We start from the raw sequence: 22,868 nt of genomic DNA on the forward strand, positions 1-22,868 counted from the left end.
CAAAGCAATCAAACCAACTTCTGCATTCAAAAAGCAATACTTACAACCTTTTATTCCTCGTCGAAACATCTCAACAACACCCGCAAGTATGTCTTTGTTTTCACGTTCAAGTCATCCATTTGACTTTTTCTTGAACCAAAACGCAAGTCCATTCTTATTATTGGATCCTTTGGTTGATGCTTCTCAAGCACACAATAACATCACTCCTGCTCGTCGTGGTGAACGTAGCTTGTTCCGTGATGACTTTTTCAACGGTCCACGTTGCGATTTACATGCAACCGAAAAAGAATTCGTTTTAGAAGCTGAAATTCCGGGAATTCCAAAAGATCAAATCAAACTTGAAGTTGATGAAAAAGCTCGTAAGATCACAATTGCAGGTGAAGTGAAAACATCTTACACTAATCAACAACCCGAACAACAAGCTCAAGCCCAAGCTGGTACAGCCGCATCCAACGAAGTGACAAAGACTGAAACCAAAAAAGAAGTCGCTCAAGCTCAACCACGCACTTTGATCTCTGAACGCTCTTACGGTAAAATTGAACGTAGCTGGGTCCTTCCATCTACAGCTGATTTGAGCAAAGTTACAGCAAAGATCAATGATGGTATCCTCAAAGTTACCATCCCATTCGTTCAAGAGCAAAAGGTCAAACCTCGTGCTGTTACCATTGAAGACGCAGCCGAGTAAATATCTGCCGTTCGAAGTAAGCTCAATCAAGCTTTCCAAGATCAATCAAAATTCCAAGTATCCCCAAGTCAAGAATTACCCCCCTGATTTCCACATGTAGCATAAACAGATCCATAGCTCACCATTCTTCCAATCAATGTGAATAATCCCAATCTGAAACGAGTGTGCGAAATGTCTGATAGGATTGATTCCATTTTTATTTGCTTACAAAGTTTACCATCTCATCCACAAATTCTCTTGGCTTTTCAGCTTGAACCCAATGCCCTGTTTCGAGAGTTACATGTTTGGCTTTAGGGAAAAATGCATCGCAAATCGGAATGTTTCTCTTGTTGATATACTTGCTCTTTGCACCTTTGACAAACAGTGTTTCTCCATCAAATCTGCTCGTTGGCCTTTCTTTGGGTGTGAACTGCGTTCCCAGCCTCTCTGCAAGTGCTTCATCAGCTTTGAGCATCAAGCCTTGTTCGTCATCATAGGGAAAATCGCCAATTTGTTGTTCCAGTATCCCACCGATGGTCTTGATCGGTATCCTGAACGTCCAATGATCTGATCCGGGTGCTCTGGTAAGGTTGGTGAGCAAGAACTGCCGTGTTCCTAGTTCAGGCTCTACTTCTTCCAATACTTTATCGGCTTCTTGTCTTGATGAACATTGCTTTTCCTCAATTTCACACATCTTCTTGACATATTGTGCAAATTCTTTGCTAAGCGGTCCACGAGCGGGTGACATATCGACACTGATAAGGTAACGTATAAAATCGTTCGGAACATCTTTATCTAAAGCCATACTTTGAACTGTTTTACCTCCCATAGAATGTCCAGTCAAGATTGCTTGTTTGATCTTATGATCTTCGAAGAATCTAGTCAAATCTTTTGCCATTTCATCGTATCGCATGCTAGATATATGCGGAGAAGTTCCATGATTTCGTAAATCGACAGCATATACCGGAACTGACAATCTTTGAGCGATAGATTTACCCAACGATCTCCAATTTTGTTTGGAACCAAACAAGCCATGACATAGCACAACCGCTTTGGCATCCGTTATCGGGTCTTTGTCTTTCGGTGGTTCATACGATTCATATGCCAATTCTACCGGACCTTCCGATTGACGAGATGCAGATGCGCTGAAGGACCTCAATCCTAGAGGTGAGGTTCTATACGAGCAGTTGGACACCCTGAGTGATTTGGCACATCCCTGTCTTAGAAGCATGACGGCTTCAGATCCACACCGAAGTACCATTGTATGTTTGGAAGATGGCGGGAAGAAGAAGTCTTCTCCACTGAAGAGTAACTTTATTCCTGTAGACTACTTAACGCGTCTGATGCTGCTTGACGATAATAGGAGAACAACACCTAACATACACTTTGTGTTCTTCTCTTCCTCCAACGAACACACATTATGGGGCTTAAGATGTGATCAAAGTCAAAAGGAGGACATATATTGAAGAAAGATATTGGGAATCGGACGACAATGGAAGCAGACAACAAAAGGTGATCAAACTTATTGCTTACGAGGCGGCTTTTCTTTACGTGGTTCACGTACTGTTCTGGTAGCAGCTCTACTACCAGTCCAAGCCGCACGATCAGATCTCGTTTTTCCCCTTACGATGCCCAATTGTGAAGCTTTGGGTAAATCTTCATGTACTTCTGGCGGAGGTCTTAACTTTTGACCGGCATTGGTAACGTACCATAAAGGCTCTTTGATTCGAACGCCTTCTTGTGGCGGTTTACCCCATCTACCATAATACATATCATGTTTGTCCGTATCAACTCCGATTTTTGCCATACCGTTCATGATCTTGTTTGGGTGAGAATGAATCACATCACCTACGTGATGCGAACTATATTCTGCCAAATAAGAATCACTGTCTGATGGATAATAACCTAATTGTTTTTCTGCTCCTTTCTGTATGCATGAACAGAGATCAGCAAAGGCAAATTCATTCTTTCACCTCGTATCACTCACTTCGCTATACTTTTGACGTTCGAGCCTTGCCCTCTTGCCAGGCACAGGCGAAGCAGAAGAGATAGTCAACCAAATCACAGCAATGACAGGGATACTGAGGAACAACATCGTCATATTCGGGTTCTTGAAAAGAAGGGAGGAATCAGAGAGGATTTATCCATCTCTATATATCGTTTCAAGCATATCTAGCACAGCTTCAGGTATTACACAATGATAAAATATCGGTGCTTTTTCGTTTTCGGGGCCATCAAAGCATGATCCCAAGCTCCGAAAGGTGGTTGCACTGGAAGGCGTCAACGTACGAAAGACTACTTCGTCTTTGTGCGCTTTTGACCTGGCTGTACTGTATACCAATATTGCTGTTTAAGACGGATCTCCTTCTTTCCTATTTGTTTGCCCCAAGGTCCGTGATTCATATCATGTTTATCGGTTGGTAAACCAATAGAAGCGAGTGCATGTTCAATCTTATTTGGTTGTGCTTTAAGTAGATCTCCTACCCTGTTGGGATATGATTCAGCAATAAAAGAATCGTACCTGAAGGGATAATGTTTATTATATGATTTGGCTTCTCGCTAAGAAAAGAGAAAGAGAAGATTATGAAGTTGAGATCGCTAGTCAAAGGTCTTATCATGTACTTACTCTTGTCATTAGATTAGAGTTCATTCCCAAGGAGGAGCATTGACCAAAACATTCAAAGATTGGCAATGTCCTGCTAAAAGGGAATAGAAAACCACACAAAGTCGCATAAAGAATTATTCGGTTGGGAAACATGCTGAGTGGTAGAAGATGTTTGCACGATGATCACAGGAGATGAACAACATGCTTTCACTGCTAACGGCAAATAATTCGCCATGAATCACTCTGACAGGGGCGTTAAAGTAAGCGGTATTTTCACACTGCCATTCAAGCAACAAGTATTGTTCTGTTCATTAATATTCATGGTATTTTTAAAGGGGCGTTCTTACATGTTTGAAACCTCTTTCACTCAAGACAAAGCTTGCAAAACGTTGTCAGCCTTTGTGACAGTAACGTTTGGAGCTTCATCTTCAATGAAGATTTGTTGAACTGTGTTATTTTCAACAACGGCAACGTAACGTTGAGAACGTGTGTTACCCAACAATCCTGAAGCGTCAAAAGAAAGACCGGCAGCTTTTGTGAATGCACCGGTATCATCAGCCAAGAAGTGAACATTTGGGTTTGATGAACCGAGCTTTTCCTTCCATGCTTGTGTTGTGAATGCGTCATTGACGGCAACGATGTAAACTGATTTGATACCTTTTGCGGCAAGTTGATCGGCATGTTCAACGTAACCCGGTACGTGAGAAGAGCATGGTGGTGTGAATGCACCTGGAACACCAACAATCAAGAATTTACCGCCAATTTGATCTAGTTGAACGGTTGGCTTGTGTGGGTCGTCTTCTTTCAAAGCGATTCCAGATGGGACCTTGGATCCTTGCTTGAGTTTGGAACCACCAGTAGCGGCTTTAATCTTGTCCATTAAATCAGCCATTATGTGTATGTATGCGGTTGTATTTGTGTTTGTGTTTGTTTTGGGATGTGGTGGGAAAGAAAGTAGATTGAAGGGGAGATGCACTTCGTTTATATACATCCCCCTCTTTGTGAATGTGGAGTGGCTTTTCTTGGAATTCTGTGCACCTCTTCCCTGTTGTGATCATCCTTTTTTGGGGCATGTATGTATGTACAAGCAGGACGGTATTTGCTTGCAACGGCTTTTGAATCTTCTTGATGTACAGCAAACCTTTAACGCTACATGACGTGTGTGTGTGTTTTAGCACTCATTTCCTCCACTTAAAGGCACTTCTTCTCTCTCCCCCGCACTTAAAACAAATGAAAAGAACAACACCATACACACCTCTAGCGTATTTGCAATACATAAAAAACAGCTTTTACTTCCATGCCATCTTTTGTTCGGCATTGGCTTTTGTCTCCCGAGAAAATCGTGCATGGGGTTCTTCAACGGTCAACAACTCACCGCATCGGCAGTCATTTCAACAAAAGATAGAATATCATCACATCAATCACGTGGGTAATTGTACATTGTCACAACCTTGCTTCTCTCATCACTGGCATCTTTTGTGATGGTCTTGGTGCAATATGTCGAATTCCCTTGATAGTATGCAAATCTTTTCGTAAGATTTTACCAGATGGATTTTTGATAATTTTATCGCAAATGACAAAATATTTTGGCCATTTATAATAAACGGCTAAAGTGACGATATAATTTGTTAACCTTTGAACGAATTCTTTTTGGGCTTTTTCTTCTTGTAAGATGGAAGTTTGATTTGGTACAACGTACATGCAAATCTCTTCACTTTGATCTGCATCCAAAACGCCAACTGCAGCAGCATCATTCACTTCTTCATGTTTGCCAAACACGCTATCCAATTCAACAGGAGCCACTTGGAATCCTTTCACTTTGATCAACTCTTTCAACCTGCCGACGATCCATAATTGTCCATGAGCATCGAGAACGCCTTCATCACCTGTCTTGAACCAACCATCTTTGGTGATCGAATTAGTAGTATTGGTCAGGTCTAAAGCACCAGAAAATGTTTCGGTTTGGACATTGTCGTCAGAACCTAGACCAGAATAATAGCCTTGCATATTCGAGCCAGCTCGAACCCAAATCTCTCCTGGCAATCCTTCATGCAAAGCATGCAGCCTTTTCTTTCCATCTAAACCAGTACTTTCAACTTGAAGAATGATGTCTTGACGTCTACGTTTGGTTTCTTCTGCCGTCAAACAACCGGGAATGGCATGAATGGCAATTTCTACGTTTGTCATTGGCGCTCCTACACTTCCGATTTCCATTTGTGCGGCTGTGTTGCTTTCTTCATAATCCGTTGCTGTTGCATGTGAAGTTGATCCTGCTTCCGTACTTCCGTATGCTTGATGGACAGGTTTGCCCATCGCATTAAAGATCGTTTGAATGGCAGCGTTTGAAGTTGGTGCCCCACCACAACATATTGCCCGGACGGTGTCCAAGATTTTGGGGTTGAGCTTTCCTTGTCGTTTTTGTTCGACGATCAAATTTCTCAGATGAACAACGACTGGCGGCGAAATGTGCATATGTGTAATACGATAAAGTTGAACGAGAGAAAGGTAGTCTTTTAAATCGAATCTTGGATTAGCTGGAATAATCACCGTTGCTCCTGTCGTGATCGCAGGTATCAAAATCACAGTCAAGCCATACATATGACTCCAGGGGGCCATTGCGATCCATCTTTCTCCTCCGTGTGTAGGGCCATGCAAGATCGGTAAAGAAGTCCAACCTGAGTAAATCGAAGAAATGAAACCGAAGTGACTCAACAAAACACCTTTGCTTGGTCCAGTCGTTCCTGAACTCCACAAGATCAACGCTGTCCGTCTACGCTGTTCAGCTCTAGATAGTTTTCGGATGGCGAAAGCAGGTCGAGAAAGGCTGTCTAAAGCGCCAGATTGCTTGTGCCCTTGCGGTGGTGAGAGAAGATGTGACCAATCGTTCGGATCGGACAAAGCAGAAGCGCCATCTTTTCTTGCACTGCTACCGTAGTAATCTACTCCTCCAGCATGTGTTGCACCGACATTCACAGTGAACACCCTTTTGGCTGCATTTGGTGGTAAATCTCCTCTCTGATAATACCTCGTTCGTTGTGCTTGCCAAACGCTTGCTAATTCTTTTGCCCACTTTTGTGCACGTTCAGCAATTGCGGGAGTCAAATTTGTCACCTTTCCATTATGAACTCTTTCTAATGCTTGCCACATTCTTTCTTCGCCTTCTTCTCCTGCAGCACAGAATATAAGTTGAGGTCGAGCTTTGGCAAGGATATGTGCCAATTCATCAGGCATCAAGAGATAATTGACCGTCGTTACTGTACACAGTGCAGACCATGCTCCCAAGACGATGGAAGCATAAGGCATACAATTTGGCAAACATACCATCACTGTAGTACGTGGTGAGTGAATTGGAACATCATTATCTTGGCCATCAAAAGGCAATTCCGGTCCAACTAATGCATTGATCGAACGGGCCATTCGTAGACTATCACCACGTAAACGTTCCCAAGTGATCGCAGCTCCCGTTTTAGCATCGTACATGATTGTAGATTGAGGTGGAATAGGGAGTCCATCGAATGAATGCCCTTTATTGATCTTTTTCGTGCTCGGAGAGGCATAGGTATTTGGACTATGTTGAAACGGATTAGAGAATGCAAATTGTGCCAAATTCATTGCTGGCAAATCTGCCTTTGGACCGATGGCCACGGCCAATCGATCGCCGGGCTGTTTTGTCATGTCTATATGAGAAGGGAGGGGGGTTCTTAGAGGTACACAAGAATGTATACGTTTTAGGGTTTTTATATATTTATCCTAAAATACAACTTAAAGTTGCTTGTCCCCGTGTTTCCGGTTCCTGATGCAGAATTACACTGTTATTTTGCTTGCTTCGCGGTCCCTATCAAATCAATGTCAAGTCACTGCTTCTGTGGGGAAACGCGTTCAAAAGTGTTGCTGCTTGTGTCCGGTGTCAATTTAGTATCACTACGTACGAGAGGAAAACGCGGACGGCTTCAAGTCCGTCTTTTGTTTGGCGTACAAGGTGGGCTGAACTCTTCCGTTCATATTGCGTCCTTTATCCGTTCCTCTTTCGTACGATAACTAAAAGAGCGGCCTTTGTCATAACTTTGCTCATCTTAAAGACTTCTTGTCAGTAAGAGAAAGGAGGATTGTATTGTAGAGATGCTTACGTAAGGTCTGGTGCGGAAGACGGTCAACGCGTTTGTCTTTTTTCTAGTGTATTGCCTTAGGAAAACTTCGCAAAGAAGAAGAAGAAAGTTGCTTCCCATCATACATATACCCTGTCATATCGAGCATGGCACCTACACTTTCGCTCACTCAATTGAGCTATACATCATCAGGATTATTGTCTACACCAGTTGATAGACTAGACGGAAGAGATCTTTTGGCTTTTAGACCATTAAAGATTGTGACTGGAGTGGCAGATCAAGCTGCCGGAAGTGCAAATTGTACTTTAGGCGATAATACAAGATGTTCGCTTGTAATTAGTAGTGAAGTTGTTCAAGAGAGTGATGAAATTGAAAGCGGTCTTATTCAATCGTACATCGACATTCATCCTGCAATTCCATCAAGTGCAAATCTATCAGCACTTTTAGTCAGTTTACAAAAATCACTCGATCAATTGTTCAACCCAAACGCAAGCGCTATCGATACATCTCAATTGATCATCTTACGGAATCCCAAAGCACCACATAGACCAACAAGAGCATGGAAGCTGATCATTGATATCACACTTTTGGATGTCTCAGGTGGAAATGTAGCAGACGTAGTATTTGCAACAATATATGCTGCTTTGCAAGATGTTCAATTGCCAAAGACAAGAGCAATTGGATTTGACATTCAATCTATGCAAGCAGCACAGGCGAACAACGGGCAAGGATCACAGAAAGTGGACATCTTTGATGTTCGTGGTTCATTGACACGCACAAGAGGCGCTGGAATACCTTCATCAGATGCAACCCGATCATCTCAAACAGACGATAGCCCTTTACTGGATGCAGAGCAAAAAGCAAAAGTAGGAGTGGACTTTGAGATTAAAGATATATACGATGGATCGAATCGACTCAAAGGTACACGAGCATTCCCGATTGCGATCACGATCAATGTTCTTCCCAATGGAATCTTGTTGGACGCAACCCAAACCGAAGAGGCATGCATACCTTATACTCGCCGAGTGCTGATCCTTTGCGATGCTTTGACTGGCAATGTCTTGGGTACGCAAATGCTAACTGCATCTTTCGAAACCGGTTCCAGCAGATTAGGAGAAGAGAGAACAAAAGGCGGTGCTTCAGCAGCTGAGCAATCCATTTTGGGAACGTGTGATTTTGCTACCATCAAAAATGCAATCAAGCAAGGGCAGATATACGCAAAAGCCCTGCATTCAGCCATTGAAGCACAGATAGGCACAAAGGGAGAAGATGATACACAAATGGCAATCGAATGATGCAACCTGTACAAAAGAAATGCTTTCTATCAAATTTGCAAGTGTGATACAAAGAAATACAAAAATAAGTGGTGGTGGGTATACCTCGTTTACATATTCGTGGCTGGAACGGTACTCTGTGAACTGGATCGAGTACTTCGACTGGAAGATGATGCGATCGCTGGATGTTTGTCGCCTTTGAATCGCAAAGAGGACACGTCCACGCCATCCCATGATCCTAAATCGCTCAAAGAGCCGGCATTGCTATGACTGCGAAGTACTCGGGTGATGATATCGGAGGATTGGCTTGCATGATCGGCTTGACTTGCACCATCTTCTGTCGAAGCATCATCAACCAATTTACGCATCCGTTCTGTAAAGCTAGGTCCTATTCTGCCGACCAAATAATTGACAAATCGGACACTATTGCTCCCTGCCAAAAAGAGTGAAAGACTGCTAGGAACACTTCGCAAACCCGATAACAGTGTCGCATGCAGAGCTTCCGGCAAACTAGGTTCGGCAACATTTCCAGTCACATATGTACGATGAGGATGAGACGAATTAGAGAGAGCTCTTGTTTTGCTTCTGGCTGAGTTCGATTCTGCATCAGCCTCACTTCCGCTTTCAATTTCCTCTACCTCTTCCGCAACAGATCGCCCATCGAGCAAGAGCCTCATATGGTGCTGTCTTCGGTTCCTGCTCCAAACATCGTCATCTATACCATTACCGATAGGTGCTCTACTTGCAATGGCTGCGTTTGTTGCCCTCTCTTTTTCGCTTTCTTCGATCCGTAGCGGTCCTTCATCGCGAAAGAAAGATTGCAATACTTCCTCATCGTCCACACCAAAGACTCGCTGCAAAATCGCACTCAAAAGGCGTTCAGAACGAGAAGAGGATTCGGGTCGGTATGTTGTGCCAGCATCTTTGCCACTTTGCTCATGTTTGGATCGAAGACGGCCGACGGATGAACCAACTTGGCTTCTGCTTCGGAGAGAGGCGGCTGAAGTTTGGCTTTTACGACCTACGGCACTTCTTCGTCGATTGGCAGACAACAATTCACTGGCAATAGCTGCACTATTATTGCTTCGCTTGCTGCCCTTTTCGCTTTCTCCGTTCTTGCGATGACGACGTTTGGGCACACGAGGGTACAAACCGGCAGAATATGCTTGATGAGCTGATCCGAGAGCTTCTTCGAATGCGGCATCGTCTTTCTTTCTTCTGGCTTGCACTGCAATCTTGTTTGCCTTTCGAACCTCTTCCTCTTCGCCTTCGGACTCGGACGTCAGAATAGCTGGCACCGCTTGGGAATGCGCATTGCTTTTGGATACGTTGCGTGCCGATTGGACCTGTGATTGTGCTGCATTCATCCATGACCAAGAAGATGATGCCAAAGTGGATGATCCATGTTGATTGAGTCGAGATGCTCTTTGTAATTGATGTGCAGAAATGGATGTGCTTGGTTGATTCTCTTCGCTGGATGGATGATTGCTTGACCTTCTTCCGACGTTGAAGCTTTCGGAATCGGAGAACAGAGCGGAAGACGATACATCCGCCTCATCCAATAAATCTAGTTCGTCATCAGTGAACAATTCCGAAGTGACCGCTTCACTCGGTGGCGCACCCCAAACTTCTGGTGATAGAGAGGCGCGATCGTGTTCATCATCAGCATGATAGGAAGGCGAAGATGGTCTTGTGAAATTGCCCGTTCCGTCATGAGCAGGTGGCAGTGTTAGATCCAATTCAACTTCTTCCTCCGGTGAATCTGATGGAGACCTGTCCGTTTTTCTTCCTTGTAAAGCATTTGATCCGGATGGAAGATTTCTTGGTTTTCCAGGAAACACAATGTTCCAATCCTCTTCTGCTACTTTAGCGGCATTACTGCGGATTCTGGAAGTGCCCAAATTATCATGTTTGTCTGGATGGGCTGAATTTCTCCCTATCTGTTCATCAGATTTAATCGCATCCGTTTGTCTCTTGCTATTTAGCCGCGAAGGCTGATGTTGAAGAAAAGCCATGGTTATGGGAACTTGGTGATGTTGAACAGAATACAAATGATCACCTCAATCTCCTTCAAACGATGATATCCTTTGATGATGATGATAAATTTGATGAGGGAATGCCTATCGGGCATGAGCCTCTCTAAAAGATATTCGGCGGACAATCGTCACGCCATACAAACGCCAAAAGATGCACGATAAAAAGATCTCATATCTTTCATGCACTTTAACAGTGTATTTGTTCAAACCCCGCTAGTGGTGTGTAAGCGCGCATATTACACACAGTGCGGCCCAACTATCCGATTATGCAGACAGAAATGCAGGGCTGTCATACTTGCAGAACTCTAATCACTCGGTGCATCCCCCCCTAATAAGCGGCGCCACAACCGTTGAATTGTCTGTGCCTTTGACAACTCTCTCTTTTTTTGGGGGTAGCGTAATTAGACTACAAATTAGAAACTTCTCTTATCAATTATCAACGTGACATATACAAAGCCGTAGACTGATAAAGAAATCTTTCGTGTATACATCTTGAACCTGATAATGTCGACTTAATGACGGATAGAGAAATTATATTATCGAAGTTCAGGTCTCATTGGCTTCCCTTGTCTCTGTCCACCATAGACCTTCTGACCTTCTCTATACGATTGACCGGTAATCGGAAATGGAGAGTGGACGATCGAGGATAATTTGTACTCCTTTTATGTTTAATAATCAGACTCCCTTTTATCCCTATAATTAGGGTTTTTACATTAGATTCTACTATTATAAAATATTAAGGAGATTCTTACTGCTTTTTATTTCCAAGGGCAAAGGTATAAATACGTTTGATTTTAAGTAAAACCTTTTTCACCTTATCCATCAACTTCACATTACACAGTATTTGAACTCTACAAAACCCTCAACAATATCGACCAAGCATTTATTTATCTTCAAAAATGATGCTCAAAACGTTCACCAAAGCATTGGTTATCCAGGCCATCTTGTCTATTTGTTTAAATGGAGTGGTTTATTCTGTAAGTTATTATCTCGTTCAATTTTCTTATAGGTCTGCTGACAGACACTCGTATCTTTATACAGGCACCAACGAATAACATGTTGCAGGTACGCGGAGCTACTCTAGGAGATGTGAATATCGATACTCGAGTTTTCAAGCGCCGCTATAGACATCACAGAGGAAGGGGAAGACGTTTCGGAAGATTCAGGAGTAAATTCCGTAGGCTTACAAACAAGTTCAAGCATATTTTTCATAAACGTAACTTTTTGCAGGAAAAACGAGCTATTAACTATGATGAACCTAATCTCCCTCATCGACACAAAAAAAATAATTAGTTCTTCTCTTTTTCATTCGCGAGATCCTATTCTTAGATAGTAGGGTAATATATACATCAAAGAAATGCGTACGAATCACATCAATATACAGTAATACATCGAAGATAATTAAAATCTGCGAAAGCCACTTTTCTTCGTTCATTTAACATTGACTTTTGGTTTTACCGCATTTCTACCTGGAACGCCAAAGAATTTCTTCATCTTCGGATCGAGATTGAGATTACTAAATATATTGACAATCTTTTGATGTTCTTGAGCTCGGTTCAAGTACCAAGACTTTCCAATTGGTACCTGTTTTGCCCTGCTCAGGTTATGCTTAATCATTCTTTGATGGTGCGGTACATCTCTGATCATGGGCAAACGAGACAATATGTTTAGAGCTATGGCTGTGTTCAGGAGCGTTGAAGCAACTAAAATGATCTGAACGAATGTTAGTAATTGCATCTTTGCCCTAATGAGAACAGCAGATAATTATGTTGTCTAGGGTTTTCTTGGAATTGAGTGAAAGGGGTCCTATTTGTAGGTTAATGTGCATTTGCTCAAACGATCACAACCCTATTGTAAAGCCCCTCATTTTGTGCTTTTGACGACCCTGAACCGGCATGGGGCTCCTTTTCATTGTAAAAGTTTTGGAACCTTGCTCTCCACCTGAACTGATCGTTTCTGCCCCGGATCATTTTATATCGTGAACTGAACAAAACGTTTGAGTGAGATAGAAGTGGCTGTTATATACATGAAACGCAATTTGGTGGTGTGTAAGCAACGAGAAGATGATAAAATCTCAAAAGTATAGACGTCATATTATATACAAAACGTGTAAAAGAATTATCATCACTGTGTAGCCTATAAATGATCAATTTAAACAGCATTATGATCGACATTTGGACTTCTTGGAGAACCTGCGCTGGTATATCCGAGCTGTATTGAATCGCGGAATTTGATCTTATTAATTTCGCGTTCGTCATCGCTGTTTATATGACCAAGTCTTTTATGGACTGCACTATCTTTAGAAATATCACTTAGAACTTTTTTGTGGCTATCTCGCTTTTGCCTTGCATACTTGTGCTTTCCTTCCATAGTATCAGGAAACTTTGCGAGAATTTTACCTACTTTTGTGTTTTTACGAAGGCTTGACCTTTGAGGAAGCGTCGTATCAAGTCTATTTTTTTCTTTATGCCAGTGATTTCGAAGAAATTCAGCATTTTCAGCTTTAGTTTTGAGTTTAACAAATCGTAAACGAGGCACTTCTCTTGCTGTATACGTGATTTCATTTGGTCTTGGTTGCAAACTTTGTTCTATTTCTTTTTCGACACCCTTGCCAAACTTAGTAAGCTGACCATGATTCGGGTGAGCTTGGTTTGCGCTGGCAGAATAGGCGTTCAATGATGGATCTAATGAACATGTAGCGCCGAAGACCATAGAGAGGATGACGAGTACGAAGTACTCGAATGCTAACGATAGCATCACTTAGCACTCTTAGAAATGATGTCAAGATAGCTTGTAAATACCGTTAGAGTGTTGGAGTCTACGAACTCAGTGTGGCACATGAAACGGGACCAAAGGGTGTTTGATAACCTAAGATGTACAGGTGAAGTGCGAAATGTATCAATTATGGGGATGATTTCTGAGGAATTCTGAATGTGCAAGCGCTATTTATGTACTGCATTGAGTGTTGTGTGTGTGTACGCAAGTGTTGTGTGTGTGTACGCAAGTGTTGTGTGTGTGTACGCAAGTGTTGTGTGTGTGTACGCAAGTATCGCGGCTGAAACCCTTGTGTACGGCTGGATAGGTAACCTGAATTTCAATGTATTCACAGCCTTTGCATATTCTTCACTTATATGTTCATGCTTTTATGGACTGATGTATCTGAGATCTAATTGCTAAAAGGAATCGACGAAACATCTTTGTACAAAAATAAGTCAGTAAAGAATGCTTGTTACTCAAGCTGGGAAGTAAAGATGATGATATCATCAAAAAATCTCAATGCTCAATAAGAATCACGGCGAGCGAGAGCGAGAAGATGAAGAGGCATAAAGACGACGAGGAGGGCTTGGACTACGATACCGGTTTGAAAGGCTCGGACTACCATGATGGCTTGATGGGCTTGGACTACCATGATGGCTTGAAAGGTGTGGAGAACCAGATGAAGAGCTAGTTAGAGAAGGTGTAGGTCCAAAAGACGATCCATTCGAGCGGCCATCAGAATGGTAACCAAGCTCATGCGATTCGTGAGGGTATTCCATCTTGGTAATAGTGTGAAAGTCCTTCTGACTGAAATTTCCTTCATCTCGGTGTACTTTTGCGTCAATATGAACATCCTCTAAATGACCTTGGTGGAATCCCCTCTGACCTCTTGCAGACTCATATCCCTTTTTTGCTTGTAGATATCGCTTATTTGCTATATCGTCAGACCTACGACCCGCTCTGTTCTCTTCCTTACGCATCTTCTGCTTGAAAAATAAGATGTCTTTATGATTTTCATTACGCCCTTTTTCTGCTTGTCTTTTATGATCCCATAATCTGTTTACCCTTTGACGACTTACATCTTCTTGTTTCACTTTACCGCTTTTTAAGTCACGTTCTAGGTTTTCTTCATGAAGAACTCCAACGTTGGTCAAACCCTTAAGACTAGGATTTGGTGTATTGGCTTTCGGTGAAGGTCTTTGGTTAGCCTGTTCAATACCAGCTTTATCCATTGAGGCTGCCAATCCTAACAAGTTGAGGATAAGAAACACAACAAAGATCTTGAACGGTAACAAATCTGATTTCAACATTGCAGAAGGAGGAAGGATTTTTCTTCAAGATTCAAAGAAGACCTGAGGATGTGAAAGACTTGAGGATGGAAAACAACCCTAGGAAATTTCGTCTTTTTATCATATTTGCGAATCTGATTTGTGTACACTTGGTTTCCTTGTTTACACTTGGTTTCCTTGTGTACACTTGTTTCCTTGTGTACACTTGGTTTCCTTGTGTACACTTGGTTTCCTTGTGTACACATGGTTTCCTTGTAAAAACGCAAAGGCTAACCTGAAACTTTCAGCGAACAGGCATTATTGCTCTGTCGCATATCAACCGTCCAGATCTCGCTCTCATTCTCCAATGTAAGTGTTGTACACATTCATCATATCACAGATCCCCGAAACGTGCTTAGAAAAGGTGAATTGCAACAAATATACACATAAAGAAATATAAAAGAGGGAACAAAATTTAACCTCATACCGGGGCAATCAGAGGAAAGCATAAATCAAGCCCTATGCACCCGGTGAGAGTTCATTATTATTATCTTGATAATCAAATAGATCGAAGGCGTGATCATATGTAACCTATTGTTGATGTCAGCTAGATCGAAGTTTAGATGTTGCTGTTGAGCTTGGCGATTTCTTGGAAGAAGAAGAGCCAGAAGTAGAGCTTGACGAGCTAGAATGGCCACTAACTCTAGATAAAGAGAGTGATGGAATAGCACTTGAAGATGGGCTGGACTTTGGAGGAGGAGTATGACGTCTGGGACGCGAAATAATTTCTACTGAGCTACTTGGGCTAGGAGACCTACTTCTGTAACCATAAGAAGAACCCTTGGATGCTCCATCAGAGTCATAACCTAAAATTTTTGACATTTTGAATTTAGGCTTTTCGATAAAATTGGCATCTTTTTCACCTATAGTATTAAGCTTTCGGTGAACTTTTGTATCGTGAGCGATATCGCGAAGAGTCTGTCTAAACTGATTCTTTTCAATTTTATTTTCTTCTGCTAATTCCTTCACGCCTCCGAGTTTTAAACGTATTCGTCCAGCAACTGTTTGACTTTTTTTGCGAATCTCTTTCTTAAAGTGTAGGTTATTCAAGTGTCTTGCGTTTCTTTGATGTTCTGCAGAACCTTTCCTGTGCCACATTTCCATTACTCTTGCTGATCCTACCTGTGTTGGATGAAGTCCTTCGCGCACTGATTCTTCTAACTCCTTTTCTACTGCTCGACCGTGAGCAGTTAGGCCGGGTAAGTTTGGTGTTATTTCATCTGCATGCAATGGTCTTTCGGCTGCCTTGTTCTTGTCGGGTAACGGTTGGATCAATCCCTTACGGCCAGCAAATACGAGCAGAGTCCAATTGAGAGTGATTGCCATAAGGCAAATGATGTTGACGCGCGCAAGTTGCTTCAACATGCTTAGGAGAGAAAGCAAAGATGATAGAATGGGGAGTGAAACTAACCAATGTCACATTCTTCTCTTTATACCCTGCGAACGTGGTCAGCTTGAGTTCTTGCAAAAGTCTCACTAGCCCCCGTATATGCGTAGTAAAACTTGTGTACGCGAAAGGCTTGCGCCTCCGGGGATGATTATGGCAAGCACACTTAAGCCCCTTCCATCATGCAAGACTTAATGTGATACGTTCAACGAGTAAACAATGTACATTCAAAGAATAAAAAGGGTAATCTCCACAGAGAAAGACTTGATGTGAGATATGAGAAAAGCTTGAACGTGTTTAATGTACATTAGTGGAACTTGCAGGACACATGAAAGCATCCACTTTGATCCTACCATGATCCTTTCTTCGCTGTCAGGAGTTTTGACAACCAGGCATTGGACATTTGTATCCAAGCTTATGTGAATCGTCGGTTTTGATCCCCACGATTTCATGTTGGTCTTCAGAGCTCAGTAAACCATGTTCTCTGTACAAAGCCGCATCTCTTCCTACTTTATTAAGTACTTGAATATGTTTCTCCTTTTTCTTGATGGCTCTTTCACGTTTTGCGTCCATAGTGTTATGCCAATAAGTACGTACTTTACTCATTTTACTAGCTGGATCACGACCATGAACATTCATCTTTTGAGTATATTGATTTTCTTGTTTGTGGCGGTGGTTTCTCTTTATTTCCTCAAACATACTGATGCCCTCCATACTTACTTTACGTCGCAATGGAATTTCTTCTGGAATCCATTTTCTGCTTCGTTCACTGTTACCTAAATTCTTTTGGATCTCCTCTTCTACACCTCGGCCAATCTTTGATAGACCATGGAGGTCAGTATGGGGCATACGAGGATCTTTTTGAACATTTGTGTCAGTGCTAGAGCTCGCAGCAGAAGTGAGTAAGACAAGAAACAACAAACTTGCAATAAACAGACGAACAAGCTGAATTATCATGTGCAATATCATTGTCGTATGGAAGTGCTAAGTGAGAGTTCGTTCAAAGGTGTAGCAGGGATATATTGCCTATTAAGCGAAGTGCATTACAGCAAATAAACGTTTACAAGGGGCGATGAAGAGGTGACATTGCACTTGTGTACACAAAAGTGTACCCTCAAAGCATTTCCTATCACAGGTGCAGGGCTCGTCATCGCGATGCTAGACTGTGTGCCTGACTTGTTATTGGCTTTAAGTGGGTGTGCATAACGAAATTGTCATTATATGCCACAGCGATGACCTTGTATTTCTAAGCGCCAGTGGTCTTGTGTGAAGGTCCAGGGCCACTTGTTGAACGATTGGGTGAGCTACTTGAAAATTTACCTGAAGAGGCACTGGAAGATCCACGCGGTGAGCCAACTGGGGATCCATGAGGAGAGCTACTGGGAGATCCACGTGGGGAGCCCGTTGGAGAGTTTGGAACCGATGAAACATGACTTCCATCTTTTCGGAATCCAAGCTGACGAGAATGATCAAAATTCATTTGTGTCACAAATCGCACATCTTGTTCAACAAAATTTCCCGCTTTTTGATGGATTCTAGCATCAGATTTAATATTTCGCATAGTTTTTCTATGTTTGTCTCTTTCTTCCTTTGCATTATTGTAGTTGTCGTGCATAGCGATTTCCTTTTGCTTTTCTTCAGCTCGGGTACCGTGTAACATTTTACGTACTCGTTTATCACCTGCTTTGATGTTTTCATGTCCTTGCATCATTTGCGAATCTACATTCATATGATGTTGCTGTTTATTACGCTGAATTTCTGCTTCGCCATGCACTTTGTATAGTTCATTGACTCTGTACGTTCCTACCTCACTTGGATGAACATGATGTAAGTGTTCTTCAATTGCTCTAGCATGACGAGAAAGATCCTTCAAGTTTGGATTCGGGGTGTTTGCGCTCGCTGGTCTTTTGCTTGAATCGGTTAAAAGTGTAACCCTTTCAGAATTCATCGCATAGGTTCCCACTCCAATCGAGACAAGCAGGGAAAACAGTGTGGTCAGTTGAGAAACAAGCATATGTGCTATGACTGATGGTAATTGAAACTCTTGATAGTAAGAGTAGGTTGAAACTTTCTAATCAAAATGAGCGCTTTAAATACTTTCATCTAATATGCGTCGTTGCCTTGAAAGGAATTCAACTGTACTACGCCCCAGTTGGGTCTTTGCATATAATGTATCTGACCTTTTACATCATCTTGTTATACCGCAGAACGCAATGCTCACAGCCAAAGGGGCGCAAAGATCAATACTCATTCTGAACTATACAGCCTTTTGGTTACACAAGTCATGATCAAATTTACAAAACCAAGGGACACAGTTTCTTCCCTTGATTAAATCGAGTATCAGAATAAAGTATCCGTTTTTTTACACCGAGGCTACAAAGGTGATGAAGGTCTTGCTTTTTTTCAAATCAATTTTTGGTAGATGATAATCAGGAAGAACATGGGAACACAAAAGAGGACGCTATAATGGTAGAGTATCGGGGCTTATTTGACGCTCCTGCTTTATGAGTTTGAGTCGGAGAACCAAGCCTGGATCGACCTTTTTCTTTGGGATTGAAGTCTAGATGTTGCTGTGGAACTTGCATGAGACATATGAGAAGAAGTATTATCTGAGCTACTTGAAAAAGGATCACGGCTAGACGCAGGAAGTGAAGGAATAGAACTTGAAGAAGAGCTGGAAGCAGGAGGGGGGGTATTGCGTGTAGGGCGTGAGAAAATTTCGTTTGATTCGCTTGGACTAGGAGGTTTATCTCTGTAGCCGAAAGAAGAACCTTTTGAATTTCCATCAGAATCATAACCTAACGTTTTTGATATCTTATATTTAGGCTTGTTTATATGATTGAAATCTTTTGTACCGATAGTATGAAGTTTTCGGTGTATTTTAGTATCGTGAGCGATATCACGAAGAGTTTGTCGAAATTGATCCTTTTCGATCTTATTGTCTTCTGCCAGTTTTTGGATGCCTTCACGTCTTAAACGTATTCTACCAAAGAAAGTACGACTTTCTTTTTGGATTTGTTTCTTTAGTTGTAAACTTTTCACATGCCTTTTATTTCTTTCATATTCTGCAGTCTTTCCGTGCTCCCACAAATTTCTAACTCTTGCTTCTCCTACTTTTGAAGGACGCAAACCTTGTTGCAAATGACTTTCCAATTCCTTTTCTACTGCTTTACCATGATTAGTCAAACCAGGTAAGTTCGGAGTCACTTCATCAGCATGAAATGGCCTCTCGTGCTCTTTGTTACTTGATGGAAGAGGGTGGTTCATATGATAGCCAGCAAGTACATTGAGAATCAAACTGGTAAACCACACAAGGTTGACGTCCAAAAGTTGCTTCAACATGCGTAAGAATGGACAAGATGATGGATACCAGTGAGAAGGGAGTGGTAAGCTTTTTCCCTTTTTATATCCAGTGATGAGATATCAGATTGTGAAATGCAAACGACCTCATTAGTCCCGAATCGATCGTAGGAGAGCTTATCTGTACTGCTTTTCAAGAGGGGCGTATGCGTTTGTGTGTGTATGTTTGTGTACACATACAAGCCGCCATCCCTAAAGAGGTGCGGGTGGTAATCCTGTTCCAATGTTTAAGCTTTAAATCTGTGCCTGAAACGAAATGGTTGTTGGCGTTAAAAGAGTTTGTCTGCATACGCGCGAAGTTGAACGTAAAATAGAAATGCCACAGCGTTCATCTGTCCGTGCATTTCAAACATTCACCTAAACTAAAAGGGACCGGATCACCCTTTCCACTTCTTCACCACAAACCTCTACCAAAATATGTCTTCAAATTCAAAGGCAAACGGAAGGCCTTCAAATCAGACAAGAAGGCCATCTGTTCGATTCTCAGAACAAAATCAAACAATATTCAATATTCAAGATGATGAAGATGGAGAAGAAGCAGATTTGAGTAAAGGGTTGAATGGACATACCAATCATAAATATCATGCTGGAATACTGTTTGATGAAGATGAAGAAGACAACGAAAATAAATCACCTTCGAAAAAAGGAGCGAGAGCATACGGCCTAAAGTCAACGCAATCATCAAGAGAAGCGGAATTTGATGCAGACGATTCAGATGTTGAAGAGGAAGAATTACAAGCAGCACTTCGAAGTACTGATGAATTAAACGCAGACGTCTCATCAAGATCTCAGAGAGGCGGTTTCAGGATAATGGACCATCTACCTCCGGCTATGAACAGAGCAAGACAGAGTATAAGTGACGCAACCGGTCATGATTTTCGAGAAAGCTTGCGGAGAACGATGGAAAGCGAAGAATTACCGGACTGGCTACGGAGAGGTGCAGGAATACTGGACAGTACCTGGAATATGAGCAATAGCATTTTAGGTGCAGGTGTGGTCGGTTTACCTTACTCGCTTCGGGCTTCGGGTTGTTTTGCTGGAATTGGTTTGATCTTACTTATTGCAATGCTGACAGATTGGACGATTCGTTTGATCGTGCTAAACGCAAAGCTATCCGGACGGACGACATACATAGACATCATGGATCATTGTTTCGGTAAGAATGGAAGGGTGGCTGTCTCAATCTTTCAAGGCGCTTTCGCTTTCGGTGGAATGTGTGCTTTTATCGTGGTCATCGGAGACACCATCCCTCATGTGCTATCTTCACTTATACCCGCACTTGAGCATTCGTTTTTGACGTCAAGAGCTTTCATCATGATTGTTTGCACGATGAGCATATCCTTTCCACTCTCTCTATATCGCGAAATCGAAAGCTTGAGTAGGGCAAGCGCAATTGCGTTGATCAGTATGGTTTTGATCATCATTACTGTTATCGTTCGAGGACCGGCAATGCCTGCAGAATTGAAAGGTGACCCCAGTTTACGATTCACTGTTATCAACATTTCCAACGTCGTCCGATCAATCGCTGTCATTTCTTTCGCATTTGTTTGTCACCACAACTCCTTGCTGATTTATGGAAGTTTGAAGGAACCTTCAATGGACCGATTCGGCAAAGTTACGCACTATTCGACAGCTATTGCTGCTGCTGCTTTGGTGTCAATGAGCTTGGCAGGATATTGGACCTTTACAGATAAAACACTGGGAAACGTCTTGAATAACTTTCCTCCGGATGATACGATGGTCAACATTGCACGATTTTGCTTCGGAATGAACATGCTAACAACATGGCCTTTGGAATTATTCGTCGCACGAGAAGTGATTGAGACATACTTTTTCGAAGGCGAATATGATCATCGGCGACACATTATCGTAACATCAGCGCTAACGGCAGCTTCACTGATCGTCAGTCTTTTAGCAACCGATTTGGGAGTTGTTCTGGAAGTGACAGGAGGATTGAGCGCTACTGCACTCGCCTTCATCTTTCCGGCAATATGTTACTTGAAGCTTTGTGATCAAGAGCCAAGCCAGAGTGCAGCAAATGCAAGGAGGGAAGGACGTGGAGACTATGCGGGAATAGGAAGTGAAGATCAAGATGAGGAAGAAGATGATAATGCATTGCATCGTGAAATGCATGGTGACATCTCTGCGGATGATGTTGAATTGCCACTTCGGCCTGGAGCACAATTGCGAAGAAGGGGAGCTGAATTAAGTGGAAAGGAAACACCTTGGTACTTGACAACGAAACCTTTGGCTGTTGCATGTACTGCATTTGGATGTTTCGTTTTAGTCGTTTCTACAATCACGACGATCAAAGATGCTTTGACAGGCAGCGGTGGACCACCGATTCCTCCTCCTAATCAATTACCTGGAAGTGCGGCAGGAAAAGAAGCTTTGGAATCACTGTCTTCTACCCTTTCCTCGGCACTTTCATCAACAGGTTCAGCAACAGCATCAAATGCCAGTACAACAGCACTCAATACCGCAGCTGCAACATTAGACAGCACTAAAAATATTCTAGAAATTCATAGTTAGACGTCTGGCTCCTCCAGCATTGTTGCATTAATTCATCTTTCCCATCAGCACTTTAGCACACGATCAATGATCCACTTGCAATGTATAAAATCACAATTGAGACAAAACGAATTGGTTGATACTGTACAGATGGTAGTGGTTAACGTTTCCCATTTTAATGCGATAAAAATCGACTTCCTTTTGCTCTTCTACGAGCGAGGATTTTACGTCCAGTTTTGCTTTTTAATCTTGCCAAGAAACCATGCTTACGTTTACGTTTACGTTGTGAAGGTTGATATTCTGCACCGTATGTAGCATAACGAATCGAAGAGCCCAAAGAGCCGGCTTGTAATGGAGATTGTGAAGCGTTTGCAAGTAGATGAGGTGCAATCATTCCCTTAGTTTGGGCAATTGAGGATATTCTTGGTCGTAGTGTAGATCCCATCAGTGATACATTGTGCATGGAAGTATTGTATGTCTTTGGAAGACGTTGGGCAACAGAACCAATTCTAGATGGTCCAGCGACGGCAGCAGCAAATCGAGGTGCTTGAACGGATGCTAGTGGCAATCTACTTGATCGCATTGCAGCGATAGGAAGTCGTGACATGATTGATGATCTTGATGGAGATGTGATTAACAGCATAACTGTTTGTTTGATTGAATTTAGCTTCTGCTTCTTTTTATTCGTATACATTCACGTGATGTCGGCAAGTTTACACTACGCGCCCTATAAAGTCTTCTCATTCGCTCATTCCGCTTCCGAGAAATTAAGCAGTCTTGCCTGGCTGGCTACCGGCTGGTTTAGCTTATTGCCCAGACTCTTAAGTGTACCTGGCTATT

General features: G+C 42.3%; 16 protein-coding genes across 16 annotated transcripts; 4 read left to right on the top strand and 12 right to left on the bottom strand.

The window, feature by feature from the left end:
* Nucleotides 1-88: 88 nt before the first annotated feature.
* FA14DRAFT_117529 (HSP20-like chaperone) lies at nt 89-685 on the top strand (the record flags this gene model as incomplete). The annotated part of the gene is made up of 1 exon (XM_025496236.1): nt 89-685. One exon carries the CDS (start codon nt 89-91, stop codon nt 683-685), a length of 597 nt encoding a protein of 198 aa, XP_025358489.1.
* Nucleotides 686-890: 205 nt separating this feature from the next.
* On the bottom strand, nt 891-1,781 carry FA14DRAFT_115641 (alpha/beta-hydrolase; the record flags this gene model as incomplete). Its single annotated transcript, XM_025496120.1, has 1 exon — nt 891-1,781. A coding segment is annotated over one exon (891 nt), but the record flags the coding sequence as incomplete, so codon positions are not given.
* Nucleotides 1,782-2,186: 405 nt separating this feature from the next.
* Nucleotides 2,187-2,765, bottom strand: FA14DRAFT_153518 (uncharacterized protein; the record flags this gene model as incomplete). The annotated part of the gene is made up of 2 exons (XM_025497605.1): nt 2,187-2,591; nt 2,652-2,765. The coding sequence occupies 2 exons, from the start codon at nt 2,763-2,765 to the stop codon at nt 2,187-2,189; spliced, it is 519 nt and encodes a 172-aa protein (XP_025358491.1).
* Nucleotides 2,766-3,636: 871 nt separating this feature from the next.
* On the bottom strand, nt 3,637-4,149 carry FA14DRAFT_118172 (Redoxin; the record flags this gene model as incomplete). The annotated part of the gene is made up of 1 exon (XM_025496272.1): nt 3,637-4,149. The coding sequence occupies one exon, from the start codon at nt 4,147-4,149 to the stop codon at nt 3,637-3,639; it is 513 nt and encodes a 170-aa protein (XP_025358492.1).
* A 337-nt stretch (nt 4,150-4,486) lies between these two features.
* On the bottom strand, nt 4,487-6,996 carry FA14DRAFT_23819 (acetyl-CoA synthetase-like protein). The gene has a single exon (XM_025502054.1). The coding sequence runs from the start codon at nt 6,942-6,944 to the stop codon at nt 4,713-4,715; it is 2,232 nt and encodes a 743-aa protein (XP_025358493.1). The 5' UTR covers nt 6,945-6,996; the 3' UTR covers nt 4,487-4,712.
* A 418-nt stretch (nt 6,997-7,414) lies between these two features.
* FA14DRAFT_23849 (uncharacterized protein) lies at nt 7,415-8,854 on the top strand. Its single transcript, XM_025502056.1, has one exon. It carries the CDS (start codon nt 7,522-7,524, stop codon nt 8,668-8,670), a length of 1,149 nt encoding a protein of 382 aa, XP_025358494.1. The 5' UTR covers nt 7,415-7,521; the 3' UTR covers nt 8,671-8,854.
* On the bottom strand, nt 8,642-10,791 carry FA14DRAFT_159879 (uncharacterized protein). Its single transcript, XM_025498430.1, has one exon. The coding sequence runs from the start codon at nt 10,662-10,664 to the stop codon at nt 8,760-8,762; it is 1,905 nt and encodes a 634-aa protein (XP_025358495.1). The 5' UTR covers nt 10,665-10,791; the 3' UTR covers nt 8,642-8,759.
* Nucleotides 10,792-11,454: 663 nt separating this feature from the next.
* On the top strand, nt 11,455-12,102 carry FA14DRAFT_23830 (uncharacterized protein). Its single transcript, XM_025502055.1, has 2 exons — nt 11,455-11,662; nt 11,727-12,102. Exons 1-2 carry the CDS (start codon nt 11,585-11,587, stop codon nt 11,976-11,978), a joined length of 330 nt encoding a protein of 109 aa, XP_025358496.1. The 5' UTR covers nt 11,455-11,584; the 3' UTR covers nt 11,979-12,102.
* Nucleotides 12,103-12,836: 734 nt separating this feature from the next.
* On the bottom strand, nt 12,837-13,442 carry FA14DRAFT_153523 (uncharacterized protein; the record flags this gene model as incomplete). The annotated part of the gene is made up of 1 exon (XM_025497606.1): nt 12,837-13,442. The coding sequence occupies one exon, from the start codon at nt 13,440-13,442 to the stop codon at nt 12,837-12,839; it is 606 nt and encodes a 201-aa protein (XP_025358497.1).
* Nucleotides 13,443-13,975: 533 nt separating this feature from the next.
* FA14DRAFT_183755 (uncharacterized protein) lies at nt 13,976-14,871 on the bottom strand (the record flags this gene model as incomplete). The annotated part of the gene is made up of 1 exon (XM_025501337.1): nt 13,976-14,871. Exon 1 carries the CDS (start codon nt 14,750-14,752, stop codon nt 13,976-13,978), a length of 777 nt encoding a protein of 258 aa, XP_025358498.1. The 5' UTR covers nt 14,753-14,871.
* A 272-nt stretch (nt 14,872-15,143) lies between these two features.
* FA14DRAFT_159880 (uncharacterized protein) lies at nt 15,144-16,144 on the bottom strand (the record flags this gene model as incomplete). Its single annotated transcript, XM_025498431.1, has 1 exon — nt 15,144-16,144. A coding segment is annotated over exon 1 (818 nt), but the record flags the coding sequence as incomplete, so codon positions are not given.
* A 385-nt stretch (nt 16,145-16,529) lies between these two features.
* FA14DRAFT_177472 (uncharacterized protein) lies at nt 16,530-17,126 on the bottom strand (the record flags this gene model as incomplete). Its single annotated transcript, XM_025500744.1, has 1 exon — nt 16,530-17,126. The coding sequence occupies one exon, from the start codon at nt 17,124-17,126 to the stop codon at nt 16,530-16,532; it is 597 nt and encodes a 198-aa protein (XP_025358500.1).
* Nucleotides 17,127-17,403: 277 nt separating this feature from the next.
* On the bottom strand, nt 17,404-18,105 carry FA14DRAFT_177473 (uncharacterized protein; the record flags this gene model as incomplete). The annotated part of the gene is made up of 1 exon (XM_025500745.1): nt 17,404-18,105. One exon carries the CDS (start codon nt 18,103-18,105, stop codon nt 17,404-17,406), a length of 702 nt encoding a protein of 233 aa, XP_025358501.1.
* Nucleotides 18,106-18,437: 332 nt separating this feature from the next.
* FA14DRAFT_188217 (uncharacterized protein) lies at nt 18,438-19,770 on the bottom strand. Its single transcript, XM_025501643.1, has one exon. It carries the CDS (start codon nt 19,497-19,499, stop codon nt 18,660-18,662), a length of 840 nt encoding a protein of 279 aa, XP_025358502.1. The 5' UTR covers nt 19,500-19,770; the 3' UTR covers nt 18,438-18,659.
* A 116-nt stretch (nt 19,771-19,886) lies between these two features.
* FA14DRAFT_159881 (uncharacterized protein) lies at nt 19,887-22,224 on the top strand. The gene has a single exon (XM_025498432.1). The coding sequence runs from the start codon at nt 19,935-19,937 to the stop codon at nt 22,047-22,049; it is 2,115 nt and encodes a 704-aa protein (XP_025358503.1). The 5' UTR covers nt 19,887-19,934; the 3' UTR covers nt 22,050-22,224.
* On the bottom strand, nt 22,204-22,356 carry FA14DRAFT_114909 (uncharacterized protein; the record flags this gene model as incomplete). The annotated part of the gene is made up of 1 exon (XM_025496078.1): nt 22,204-22,356. A coding segment is annotated over one exon (153 nt), but the record flags the coding sequence as incomplete, so codon positions are not given.
* Between the last annotated feature and the right edge of the window lie 512 nt (nt 22,357-22,868).

This window comes from Meira miltonrushii, assembly GCF_003144205.1.
Source record: "Meira miltonrushii strain MCA 3882 unplaced genomic scaffold FA14scaffold_1, whole genome shotgun sequence".
Taxonomy (NCBI): Eukaryota; Fungi; Basidiomycota; class Exobasidiomycetes; order Exobasidiales; family Brachybasidiaceae; genus Meira; species Meira miltonrushii.

Bases quoted from the DNA above. Each gene is read 5' to 3' on its own strand.
- FA14DRAFT_23819 (XM_025502054.1), bottom strand. From the start codon at position 6,944: ATGACAAAACAGCCCGGCGATCGATTGGCCGTGGCCATCGGTCCAAAG.
- FA14DRAFT_23849 (XM_025502056.1), top strand. From the start codon at position 7,522: ATGGCACCTACACTTTCGCTCACTCAATTGAGCTATACATCATCAGGA.
- FA14DRAFT_159879 (XM_025498430.1), bottom strand. From the start codon at position 10,664: ATGGCTTTTCTTCAACATCAGCCTTCGCGGCTAAATAGCAAGAGACAA.
- FA14DRAFT_23830 (XM_025502055.1), top strand. From the start codon at position 11,585: ATGATGCTCAAAACGTTCACCAAAGCATTGGTTATCCAGGCCATCTTG. The intron at 11,663-11,726 runs GTAAGTTATTAT...ATCTTTATACAG, and splicing joins TAAATGGAGTGGTTTATTCT to GCACCAACGAATAACATGTT.
- FA14DRAFT_188217 (XM_025501643.1), bottom strand. From the start codon at position 19,499: ATGTTGAAGCAACTTTTGGACGTCAACCTTGTGTGGTTTACCAGTTTG.
- FA14DRAFT_159881 (XM_025498432.1), top strand. From the start codon at position 19,935: ATGTCTTCAAATTCAAAGGCAAACGGAAGGCCTTCAAATCAGACAAGA.